The sequence below is a fragment of the Erinaceus europaeus genome, chromosome 2 (genome assembly GCF_950295315.1).
Source record: "Erinaceus europaeus chromosome 2, mEriEur2.1, whole genome shotgun sequence".
In the NCBI taxonomy this organism is placed as follows: domain Eukaryota; kingdom Metazoa; phylum Chordata; class Mammalia; order Eulipotyphla; family Erinaceidae; genus Erinaceus; species Erinaceus europaeus.
In genome coordinates, this window is record NC_080163.1 from 139,041,223 (window position 1) to 139,053,651 (window position 12,429).

Below are 12,429 nucleotides of genomic sequence, written 5' to 3' on the forward strand. Positions count from 1 at the left end.
TAACTTTGATCCCTGGCATCACATGTCCCAGAGTGACGCTCTGGCACTGGCTTTCACAATCCCATTAACAAGTGAATAAATCTTTAAAAATATTTATTCAATTTGCTTAGCTTTTTATATTAATTCCCTTTTTTTAAAAAATATTTATTTATTCCCTTTTGTTGCCCTTGTTTTTTTTAGTAGTTATTATTGATGTTGATGTTATTGGATAGGACAGAGAGAAATGGAGAGAGGAGGGGAAGACAGAGGGGGAGAGAAAGACAGACACTTGAAGACCTGCTTCACCCCCTGTGAAACAACTCCCCTGCATGTGGGGAGCCGGGGGCTTGAACCGGGATCCTTATGCTGGTCCTTGCGCTTTGTGCCATGTGCACTTAACCCGCTGCATGACCGCCTGACTCCCGTGTTAACTCTTTTTTCAGCCACCAGGTTCCAGATGCTAGCATGATGCCAATCAGACTTCCCTGGACAGATGACCCCACCAATGTGTTCTGGAGCTCCAATTCCCCAGAACCTGCCCCACTAGGGAAAGAGAGACACAGGCTGGGAGTATGGATCGATCTGTCAACACCCATGTTCAGCAGGGAAGCAATTACAGAAACCAGACCTTCCACCTTCTGCATCCCACAATGACCTTGGGTCCATACTCCCAGAGGGTTAGAGAATAGGAAAGCTATCAAGGGAGGGGATGGGATATGGAGTTCTGGTGGTGGAAATTGTGTAGAGTTGTAGCCCTCTTATCCTATGGTTTTGTCAGTGTTTCCTTTTTATGAATAAAAAAATATTCATTTATTATTGAGAGAAATTGAGAGGGAAGGAGGAGATAGGGAGAGAGACAAAGAGACACCTGCAGCACTGTTTCACCACTTGTGAAACTTCCCCCCTGCAGATGGGGGCCAGGGGTTTGATCCTGGGTCCTTGTGCACTGTAATGTTTGCACTTAACCAGGTACACCACCACCTGGTATTCATGAGAGAACCAAAACATCACTCTGGCAAACCCAACACACCTCATGCTTGAGGGCCTAACACTCTATTCACTGTGCCATATCCTGGCTGCAAATAAATCTAAATTAAAAAAAAAAAGGAATCCTTGATCCATATGGATAGTGGTGAGATTAAAATATATGCTAACATATTCAAACTGATTATGTTGAAGATGAGGCAGCCTCCTTATATGTCCTGTTGTAAAAAGGCATCATGCAAAATACGTATGTGTAAAAACATGTAGTGTATGGTAGGGGGGAGGTACACTAAACTGCCAAACAAGAAGTACTAACATCTAGGATATGTGAAGACATACATCCAGGTGGTCCCCATCAGTCAGGCTGTGATATTGCTTATTTACAGTCAGTGTTCACACTGAGTGGTTGGAACATGTGACTTGGCATGTACTGGGGAGACAGTTCAACTGGCAGAGCACTTGCCCAAGGTTCCCAGCTCAATCCTGGTGTCATGTGTACCAGAGTAATGCTCTGTTTGTTTGGTTTTTTTTCTTCCTCATATGTAATAAGTATAAGCATTAAAAATATATCTATATATTCTGATTATTGGCCTTCATAACTGAGAAACAGGCCCAGGGAGAGAAAGTGAGGTAATACCTGGCCCTATCTGAGAGTTGGGAAGTAGCAGCGGGTTAAGCACACGTGGCGCAAAGAGCAAGGACTGGCTTAAGGATCCCCCGGCTCCCCACCTGCAGGGGAGTCACTTCACAGGCGGTGAAGCAGGTCTGCAGGTGTCTGTCTTTCTCTTCCCCTCTCTGTCTTCCCCTCCTCTCTCCATTTCTCTCTGTCCTATCCAATAAGGACAGCAACAATAAAAAAACAAGGACATTCCCAGCCAATGCACCAATAATAATAATAATAATAATAATAATAATACCTGGCCCTATCACAGAGCCTGAGCTCAAAGCACTCTGGGGTTGGTGAGTGGCTTCATCCATGAGAATCTTGATCCATCCTGAGACTGGGCTTGGCTAGAAAAAGTCCCTTTTCCTCCTCAAAAATCTCAGGGGAGGAAGATGAGCCTGAGCAGCGGCTGTTTGGCTTTGTCTTAAGTCTCAGCTAAAGATAGGGTTTCAGGTTGTATTCAGGCTTCCCAGATGGGGGGCTTAAGATAAGGGGCAGCAGGTGTTTGTGGACAGAGACACCTAATCCTCTCACCTTATCAGCAAAAGCCTTGCAAGTGGGAAATCTGAGGCTGCAGCTTGAGAGCTGGCAGATAGCCTTCACTTGAGGGCTATGGCACTGCAGACCAAGGACAAGGTGGGAAGGTTTCTTATCCTACTTAGCTTCCTTTATTTTTTCCACCCAGAGCAGAGGCTTCAGGAATCCTCTGCTTCATCCTTGGCGTGTTGGTCTCCAACTAGCCTGTGCATTAGGACCAGCTGGATGACTCGTTAAATAACAATCAGGGCTCTGACCGGGCAGATGGTGCTGCTGGTGCAGGGATTGCCCTTTGTGTACTACTGCCTTAAAGGATGGACACTCTTGTGGAAAAGGCACATTCACTTCAACTTTAATTCCCTTGACTTCACTTCAGATTCTTTTCTTTTGGTTCACTGCAAAGAAAAATTTAAGCTTCAATAGAGCAAAGGCACAAATGCCATCATTCTAGCCCTGCTCTCTCTTCACTCTTCCTTTGAGTCTATGCCCTGTTGTTATGAATGTTTTTAGGAATGCTTATATTCACTGACATCCTGGGTGATTTCAATCGTGATATGGCGTCATTAAGAGAATTTGCAGTCATGGGGCTAGGCAGTGGTGCGCCTAGTTAAGTGCATACATTCCAGTGTGCAAGGTTAAAGCCCCCAGCCCTCACCTGCAGGGGGGAAAGTTTCACAAACGGTGAAGCAGGGCTGCAGATGTCTGTCTCTTCCCCTCTATCCCTCCCCCTCCCTTCTCAATTTGTTTCTATCCAATAATAAAAAAAGAATTTACAGCCACATATCTATATACAGATATATAGTTGTTTGTTTTTTCAAATCAGCTCTGGTTTATGGTGGTGTTAGGGATTAAACCTGGCACCTCAAAGCCTCAGGCCTAAGTCATTTTGCACTATATCATCTCCCCAGCTCAATGAGACCCTTTTTTTTTTGAAGAGGAAAATATGGAGCCAGGAGATAGCTCACCTGGTAGAGTGCATGTTTTACCATACATAAAAGACCCACGTTCTAGTCCCCTGCCACCACATGAAAGCACCAAACATCATAAGCTTCATGAGTGGTGCTGTGGTGTCTCTCCTGTATCCCACCCTTTATCTGGAAGAAAGAAAAAAGAAAGTGTCCCCCAGAAGCAGTGGAATCACACAGGCATAAAACCACAGCACAACAAAATAACAGATTATCTAAAGGAAATGACTGAAGGGTTTAGCCCTAAAAAGCACTGATTTATCACTGTTACAAACACAAATGGCACTTGCCATTGTGTACTATAGACAACCCCATTTTAGGGCTGCAAGGATAGCTCACTTGGATAGTGTACTGCTCTGTTATTTGTGCAACCCCAGTTCAAATACTGCCCCTACCACATTAAAGGAAGTTTCATTGCTGTGGTCTCTTTCATTCTCTTTGCCTGTCTTAACCTAAAAAGCAAAACAAAAACAAAACAGTCTCCCATTTTATACATGAAGAAACCTAGGCAATCAGAGGTTAGGAGACTAGCTAGGAAGTAGGACAGAATTCCATTCCAATCCCTGCCTTTAAACACAGCACACAGCACTGTAAGAGGAAATCTTCAGAATTGTGCTTTACAATAGCATCCACAGTCCAGCAAAGATGTCTGCAGCTATAGGAGGGCTCAGCCCAGGAGTAGAGGGATTAATGGCTTCTTTATATGGGAAAGCAATTCAGAATCTATAGATAGAACAGACTTGCCCCACACCAGGACCCATAAACAAATCCCAGGTTTCTTCTACCACCCGGAGGAAGATGAGGCAAAGCCGGCGGGGTTAAGTGAACTCACTCCCCTTGCACATTTGGAAATTCTGAAAATTCACTGACTCGGACCATTGATGGATAAGTGGTATGTGAACTGCATGTCAATCAAACTGCTGTAAAGGGAAATAAGTTCACTCCCCAGGCACCTCTGGGAAAAGTGCCTTTAATAAAAAACTTCTAGTACATTTATACAATTGTCATCACCCTTCATCTACAACCTGACAGGGAAAATAAAAAATAAAGGTCAGCCTAGATGCGCTCAATATAAAAAACGCAGTAGTTCATTTGAATAAGGGCCTCAGGGCTAAGGACATGCCTTGTTTTTTTGTTTGTTTGTTTTTTGGGGGGGGTAAAAAAAAATCAGGTAGTCATAAGGCCTTGGCCCATTCTAGAAAGTGGAGGTCATCTTGGGGTAGAGGCCAGAAGTGGTCCACGCTCAGGACACAGGGCTGATGAACTTCATTTTATGACCAGTGACAGCCTCAGAAATTCGGCTCCAGTGCAGCCCTGCCCTTGCTGAGAAGTTTTCAGGTTGAACTCCATGTGCTTGTGCCCCTCCATTCTAAAGGCCTAGAAACCAGGCCCCACTGTCAGGCTCCAAATTTCTCTTCTCCCAGGCAAGAAGGCCATTTCTTGACAAGGTCCAGAATCCATGGCTGAGGTGGGGACCCCTTAAAGACTTAACTGTGGCCTAGTCATCCTGGCCCCCACCATACATGTCAGCTAGCTTCTTGAAGCGGCTGCCCCACTCATTCAGGTAGTCGTAGTCTTGGTCCTGGTCAGAGGCCGAGGAGGTGAGCGAGCTTAGGGAGGCAGCATCGGAGCCATTACCCTCATAGTCAAACACCAACAGCGAGTCGTAGGGTGGGGCCGTGGGGTCAGTGTTAGCTGCCTTCAGGTTCTGTGGTGACAGAGAGCATGTGGTTAGGAGCAGCGAGACTCAAATACAGGGCAACACAAGCCCTTTAGTTCACCTGACAGAGTCAGCATGTCATCTGTGAAGTCATCCATTTCTCACTTGCTGGAAAGTTTTGAAGGTTGAGGGAAAGCCATAATATATATATATATATATATATATATATATATATATATATATATATATATATATATATCCTTGCTACCTGTTACCTTGGTTCCTTCAAAGTTTGAGTCATAACCTTCAAAATGCCCTTTAAGGAGAACTTTTGCTTAATCAAGTTGTTATGTTTGTCTGCCCATATTGTTTTGTATTCTTTTGCAATCAGAATTATTGCTGGTGCCTGCAAGGCTCCACCATTCCAAGTAGCCTATTTTTTCTTCCTTTCTTTCTTTCTTTCTTTCTTTCTTTCTTTCTTTCTTTTAAATTCTTAAATCTTTTTTTAAATTTTATTTATTTCCCTTTTGTTGCCCTTGTTGTTTTTATTGTTGTAGTTATTATTGTTGTTGTTGTCGTCAGATAGGACAGAGAGAAATAGAGAGAGGAGGGGAAGACACAGGAAGGGGGAGAGAAAGATAAATACCTGAAGACCTGCTTCACGGCCTGTGAAGCAATTCCCCTGCAGGTGGGGAGCTGAGGGCTCGAACCGGCATCCTTATGCAAGTCCTTGCGCTTCGCGCCACTTGCACTTAACCCGCTGCGCTACCACCCAACTCCCTACTTTTCTTTTTCTGATAGAGGGTGAGAGATAGAGTGGGAGAGAAAGAAGGAGAGACACAAACGTGTAGCACTCATAAAGCTCCCCTCTCTGCAGGTAGGGATGTGGGGTTGAACCTGGGTCTCTGAGCATGACAACTCAGCTCTGACATACAGTGGTGCAGAGAAATCAACCTGGGACCTCAAGCCTCAGGCATGAAGTCTTCTGCATAACCAATATTGGAATATAAGTTTCGACTAATAAAAACTTTACTAATAAGGAGGGTAGATATCATAATGGTTATGCAAAGAGACTCTCGTGCCTGAGGCTCCAAAGTCCCAGGTTCAATCCCCCGCACCACCATAAGCCAGAGCTGAACAGTGCTCTGGTTAAAATAAATAAATAAATAAATAAATAAATAAAAAAAAAAAAAAAAAAAAAACTTTACTAATAGCCTACAGCTGACCAGAGCCCAATTTGTATCATAGTTGATTACATATTACACTGCATTCTTACAGCAAAGTAAAGTAGAAGAAAATGTTATTAAGAAAATCATGAGCAAGGGAAATACACAGTACTGCCCTGTGTTGTAAGTTTTCATCATCTGTTTACAAGAAACTGTGAGAAGTTCAAATCCTGCAGTTCAAACTCATGTTGCTCAAGGGTCAGTTGCACAGGGCTCTCAGCAAGCAGGACATAGTTGATGAGACACAGGCCTGTGGCTAAACATGGGACCCTGTAATCAGACAACTCGAGACAGGACTCAAGACTTCACACACTAGTTTTGGGCAGGTCCCTTAACCTGTAAAGGGAAGTTTTCATTATTGCGAGTATGTGCAAAGCTCTTCTTAGGGTAGTGCCTGGCAGAGAGTAGGACAGTTTTTCTCACTTGTAAAATGTGGGTAACAATGGAATCTCTATGCAGCAGAGTAATGGGGGTTAAATGAGGGAGTATTTGAAAATTGTAAACTGTCCTCATCCAGCTGTGAGGAAACATTCCAGGAATTCAGGGGGGGCAATCCATCTTCTCAAACTGGCTTCCCTGATGCTTTTGGCTTTGCACAGCATTCTCAAGTGTGCTCAGGCTAATCTCACTAGCAAGTTACTTCAAGATGAGAAAGGTAAACTGCTTAGTTTCCCTCTTCTGAGAAGAGAAGGCTAAGGCAGAAGGATGTGAACCAGAGTGAGACGACTGCCCACTGGGCCCTTTGCCCATTGCTGTTTCTCTACTCCCATCCACAAACCCATCCATCCTTCCATCCCACTTATAAAAACCTCCAGTTATTAATAACTAACAAGGTACCAGGCAGTGCTAAATTCATCTATCTCCTATGTATCACCTTCAGAAGTTCTCAAAATCCTGGCTACATATTGTGATTCCCTTGGGGAACTAAATAAGTAAATAAAAGAACTTAAAAACAATGGATGCTAGATCCCAGGCATTATTATCATTATTTGAATTTTTTTTTTCTTTTTACTCATTAATGAGAGAGAATCAGAGCATTACTCTGACACATGCCATGCAGGGACTGAACTCAGAACCCCATCTTGTGTATTCACCATTTTATCTACTGCACCTCCCAGACCACTTATTATTATTATTATTTAGTTTCCAGGGTTATTGCTAGGGCTCAGTGCCAGTACTACAAATCCACTGCTTCTGGTGGCCAGTTTTTTTCTTTTATTGGATAGAACATATTGAGAGAGATGCTTTCCCCCTGCAGGTGGGGACCAGGGGCTCGAGCCCGGGTCCTTGTGCATTGTAACATGTGCACCCAACCAGGTGTGCCACCACCCAGCCCCTATTTATTTATTATTGTATAGAAACAGAGAGAAATTATGAGGGGAGAGAGAGAGGTAGAGAGACATCTGCAGCCTTGCTTCACTGCTCCTGAAGCTTTCCCTCTGCAGGTGGGGACAAGGGGCTTGAACCTGGGTCCTTTTGCATTGTAATATAACCAGGTGCACCACTACCTGCCCCCCCCCCACTATTATCACTTTTAAAAAGATTTATTTTCCCTTTTGTTGCCCTTGTTTATTTATTGTTGTTGTAGTTATTCTTGTTGTTGTTATTGATGTCATCGTTGTTAGATAGGACAGAGAGAAATGGAGAGAGGAGGGGAAGACAGAGAGGGGGAGAGAAAGACAGACACCTGCAGACCTGCTTCACCGCTTGTGAAGCGACTTCCCTGCAGGTGGGGAGCCAGTGGCTCGAACCGGGATCCTTAAGCTGGTCCTTGCATTTTGTGCCATGTACGCTTAACCCGCTGTGCTGCCACCCGATTCCCACTATTATCACTTTTAAAAGACTTATTTTCAGAAACAGAAGGATAAATATGGGATGATCTCACTCTCAGGTAGAAATTGAAAAATAAGATCAGAATAGAAATACAAGTAGTACCTGAACTGGAGTTGATGTATTGCACCAAAGTAAAAGACTCTGGGGTGGGTGGGTGGGGAGAATACAGGTCCAAAAAGAATGACAGAGGACCTAGTGGGGGCTGTATTGGTATATGGAAAATTGGAAATGTTATGCATGTACAAACTATTGTATTTACTGTTGAATGTAAAACATTAATTCCCCAATAAAGAAATTAAAAAAAAGACTTATTATTTATTGGCTAGGGAAAATCTGTGGGGTATGCAACAGACTTTCATGCCTGAGGCATAAGAGGGCCCAGGTTCAATCCTTGGTACTACCATAAACCAGAGCTGAGCAGTGTTCTGGTGAAAGAAAAGAAAAGAAGAGAAAAGAAAAAAATACGTATGATAGAGAACCAGAACATCACTTCCTGTATATAATGCAGGGGTTAGAACTCTCGACTTCATGCTTGTAAATTCAGTTCTAGTCACTACACTATCACCCAGACGGCAAGTTGCTATTTTTCAAAATTGCTCAAGTAAAGGAAAATCTAGACTGAGTAATCTTGGGGTGTGTCTGTCTGAGCCAGAGGCTTTGGTAGCTTTTGAAACTCCCCAGAAGACTTCAATACGTAAGTAATTTGGTTCTACTGGGCCAGTTCTGTTATGGTGTTTAGTTGTATCAACCCTTAAGATGACCTACCATGAAGATTTCCAAACTCTGCTCCAAATTAGAATCACCTGGCATCTTAAAACATGCAAACCCAGGTCAATCTGGCTCCATTTTTCTAATAACTGTCCTGTTAAATTTGCAAACAAAATCACTCCTAGGCATTCCTTTTTTTTTTTCAAAGAGGAGAAACTCCCTGCCTCTGGCATCATTAAAACTGAGCCTGGAACTTCTCACATGCAAGTCCTATATGCTATTGCTTCATTATCTCCCTGGCCCTTCCTAATCTATATTATTTATTTATTTGTTTATTTACTTACTTACTTATGAGAGAGATCAGAGGGGAGAAAGAAATAGTTATCACTCTGGTACATGTGCTGTTGGGGATTGAACTCAGGACCTCATGCTTGAGAATGTAACGCTTTATCTATTATACCATCTCCCAGACCACCTTAATCTATTCTTTACCCCACTGCAAGTTAGGGTCTTATGGAGGAGGAAAACTAAGTCTAAAGTTACAGCTGGTTGTTGGTGGAGCCATGATTTGAACCCAGAACCAACACTCTAAGCCGAAGCTTTTTCTTGGGCATTGCTGCTGCTTGACTAAAGACTGCCTCCTTCCTCACCTCACTGATGAAGTTGCCAATCTCATCTGGGTTGGCCGGGCGAGGACGGTACATGGGTGTGGAGATGAAGGTTGGTGCCACATCATTACGGAGAATTACTTCAGGCCGGGACTCCAGACCACGGTGGAGTTGGGTAATGTCATAGTCCTTCATGAAAGTGAAAAAGAGCTTGAGGTTGAGAATGTGGAACAGAGAAAGACCAACCATGCCTCCCCACCCCCACTGTTTACACTGCACCCCCGCTCCCCACCATCTAGATGGTCCAGTTCATAGTTAGCTTTTAGATAGTGTCAGAGATTTCTGAAAGCCCTAGTTTCCATGCACCACCGCCACCAATTAAGCTCAAGATCAAGGTCACTTTGGCTGATGTCAAAGAGACTGTAGCAAGGGACCAGTCAGCTATCCTCTCAGAAGAGAGTTGGTCCCAGGGAAAACAAAGGAATAAGTATTTGATCCTGCATGAAAACTGATGTCTCACACCAGCATCTGGACAATGTTGCCAACCTAGGCATAGGGCTGACTCAGCCATCCATGCCAGGGGTCCCACCTGGTCCTCCTCACCGCCTCCCTCTTCGCCATAGTAGAAGACATTGTCACGGGTGTCATCTTCTGGGAGCAGAAGGGGCTCCTTGACCTTTCGCTTCTTTCTCACCAACAAGAGAAGCACCAGGAGGAGGACTGGAAGAATTGGGGAGTGTGACTATTTGCCATTTCATAGCCACAGTTGATCAACCTATCAGCCTCATCTAACTTTAGATCTCACCTATAGCTAGAATGTTAAGACACCTGTACCAAGGGGGGAAAAAAACCCAACATATGCCAAAGTAAAGCTCTGGTTCTCTCTTCTTTTCTCTCATAAGTAAGTAAATCTTAAAAAAAAAAAAAAAAGTCCAGATTACCGGGTTATACCTGAATGTCTGAATTAGTTGGTTGGGAATAGGTCCAAAAACTAGTCTAATGAGTGGTAACATTAACACAGGTGGCCTAGAGTGCATGCCATCAGACCCAATATTGGAGCTTCTAGAGGACATGACTACAGGACCATGTTGGTTTGCTCACCTGTCTCCCCAAAGCCCTGCACAATCTACAGACTGATGCTTCTAGAAGTCAGAACTGAAGGAACACATGAGCCCCTTAGTTCCAGGAGTTCAAGGCAGAACCCAGTCTTCTACTTGTCCCATCCTGGGGGGTGTGTGTGTGTGTGTGTGTGTGTGTGTGTGTGTGTGTGTGTGTGTGTGTGTGTGTGTGTGTGATAATACTCACGCATCAGAGCCAGGACAGCCCCCACGATGGGGAACAGGAAGCCACCCTTCCAGCGCTCAGGGCAGGTCTCCACGTGGCCATGGCAGTCACACACAGTGGCCTTGATCACCGTCATCTGCTCCTTGTTACCGTGGTCAGACACAGAGAGGTATACTTCATATGTGTCTTGCTTCAAAAACTTCTTCAGGGATAAGGCTACTGCATCTCCTGGAGCAGAAAGATCATTTATTCATCTTGAGAGGCTGGAGGAGATAGCCTCCTGGTCTGGACAACTGGGAGATATAACCTGAATTTATACTTATGTCAAGTGTTAAAAATCCTCAGTTGGAGAGCCGGGCAGTGGCACACCTGGTTAAGCCACACATTACAGTGCACATGGACCCAGGTTCTAGCCTCTGGTCCCTACCCATAGGAGGATAGTTTCACAAGTGGTAAAGCAGGGCTGCAGGTCTTCTCCTGCCCCCATTGTCCATCTCAACTTCTGTCTCTATTCATTAAATTAAAATTGCTCAGTTAGCCAAAGCCAAATCCATTGTCACTGAGATTACTGGTGCAATAGGAGAATTAAACTCAACTCCTTATTTTTTAAAGATTCTCCTCCCTCACCCCTTTTTCACTAGAGCACTGCTCAGCTTTGGTTCATGGTGGTGTGGGGGACTGAACCTGAGATCTTGGAGCCTCAGCCATGACAGTCTCTTTGCACAACCATTATACTATCTCGCCCTCTCCCCCCACCCCATTTAAGATTAACATGTGTATGAGGAAACCAGAGCATCCCTCTGGCACATGTATTGCTGGGAACTGAATTCAAGACTTCATGCTTTTAAGTTCAGCCTCCTGCCCCATAGGCACACTTGGTACAGACCAGTGAAGCCCCTCAGTGACAGACAACAACCCTTGATTATTACTTTCTATTTTGGTCATTAACAGAACTTCACTGCTCCAGGACAACTTTTTCAGAGAGAAAAAAAAAAAAAAAAGGGAAAGATATCACAGCACTGAAGCTTCCTTCACTGTTGTAGGAGCTGGACTCAAACATGAGTCCTCAGAACCTCAGGCAAGAAAGCCTTTTGTTTCTTTTCTTCTTGTTTAATAGTTTGTTTATTAACATGAGAAAGAGAATCAGAGCATCACTCTGGTTGGTATATGTGGTGCCAGGAACTGAACTCAGGACTTCTGCTTGATAGTCCAATATTCTAGTTCCTACACTACCTCCTGGGTCTAATTCATTATGCTAACCACTATGCATCCCCCTAAACACATGGAAAAAAAAAGATTTAGCAGCCTGGGAGGTAGTGCAGTGGAAAAGCGGATAAGCAGTAGACTTGTAGGCATGAGGTTTCAAAATTAGTTCCTAGCATCACACCTGTCACAGTGATATTCTGATTCTTTCCTTCTACCTGATAAATACATCTTTTAAAATTTTTATTTATGAGAGAGGGTAAGAGGGAGAAGGAGAGCATCACTGGCATAGGTAATTCTGTGATGTGATCAAACTCAGGACCCCATGCTTGCAAGTCCAATACTGTATCCACTGTGCTACCTCCTGGCTGCAATAATTTTTTTCATAATTTATTTTATAAGAGAAAACCAAAACATCACCCTGGCATGTATAGTACCTGGGATTAAAGCTGGGGCCTCATATGCAAGTCACGCACTCTACCACTGAGCTACCTCCTCTGCCATGCAACCCAACCATTAACTGGCCACTGGTTTTCTTCTTTGAGACCTCACTACCATATAATACTGCATCATTTCACCCTTACCACAGTAAATATTTATACTGCTGCTGTATGATAAATTTCAATGTATAAAAACTATAAACTTTCAAGTGAGCTTTCAAATATTAGTAAGTCCATATGCACTTGACTTGGGGCTACAGCTGATGTCAAGCAGATTGGAGGATGCTAATCTGTGTTATAGTGTTAGTGATAAGCACCTAAGTTCCGGTATGAGACAT

At 43.8% G+C, this 12,429-nt stretch overlaps 1 protein-coding gene across 1 annotated transcript in view; it reads right to left on the minus strand.

Annotated features, from left to right (window-relative positions):
• Positions 1–4,083: 4,083 nt before the first annotated feature.
• The window catches only part of CDH3 (cadherin 3), a 49,791-nt gene continuing 41,445 nt past the window's right edge, over positions 4,084–12,429 (minus strand). The window contains exons 13-16 of the mRNA XM_060185287.1: positions 10,470–10,676; positions 9,754–9,884; positions 9,207–9,353; positions 4,084–4,837 (exon numbers count right to left, since the gene is read on the minus strand). Of these exons, the coding sequence (XP_060041270.1) occupies positions 4,628–4,837; positions 9,207–9,353; positions 9,754–9,884; positions 10,470–10,676 (695 nt within the window). The 3' untranslated portion in view covers positions 4,084–4,627. The remainder of the gene's footprint in view (positions 4,838–9,206; positions 9,354–9,753; positions 9,885–10,469; positions 10,677–12,429) is intronic.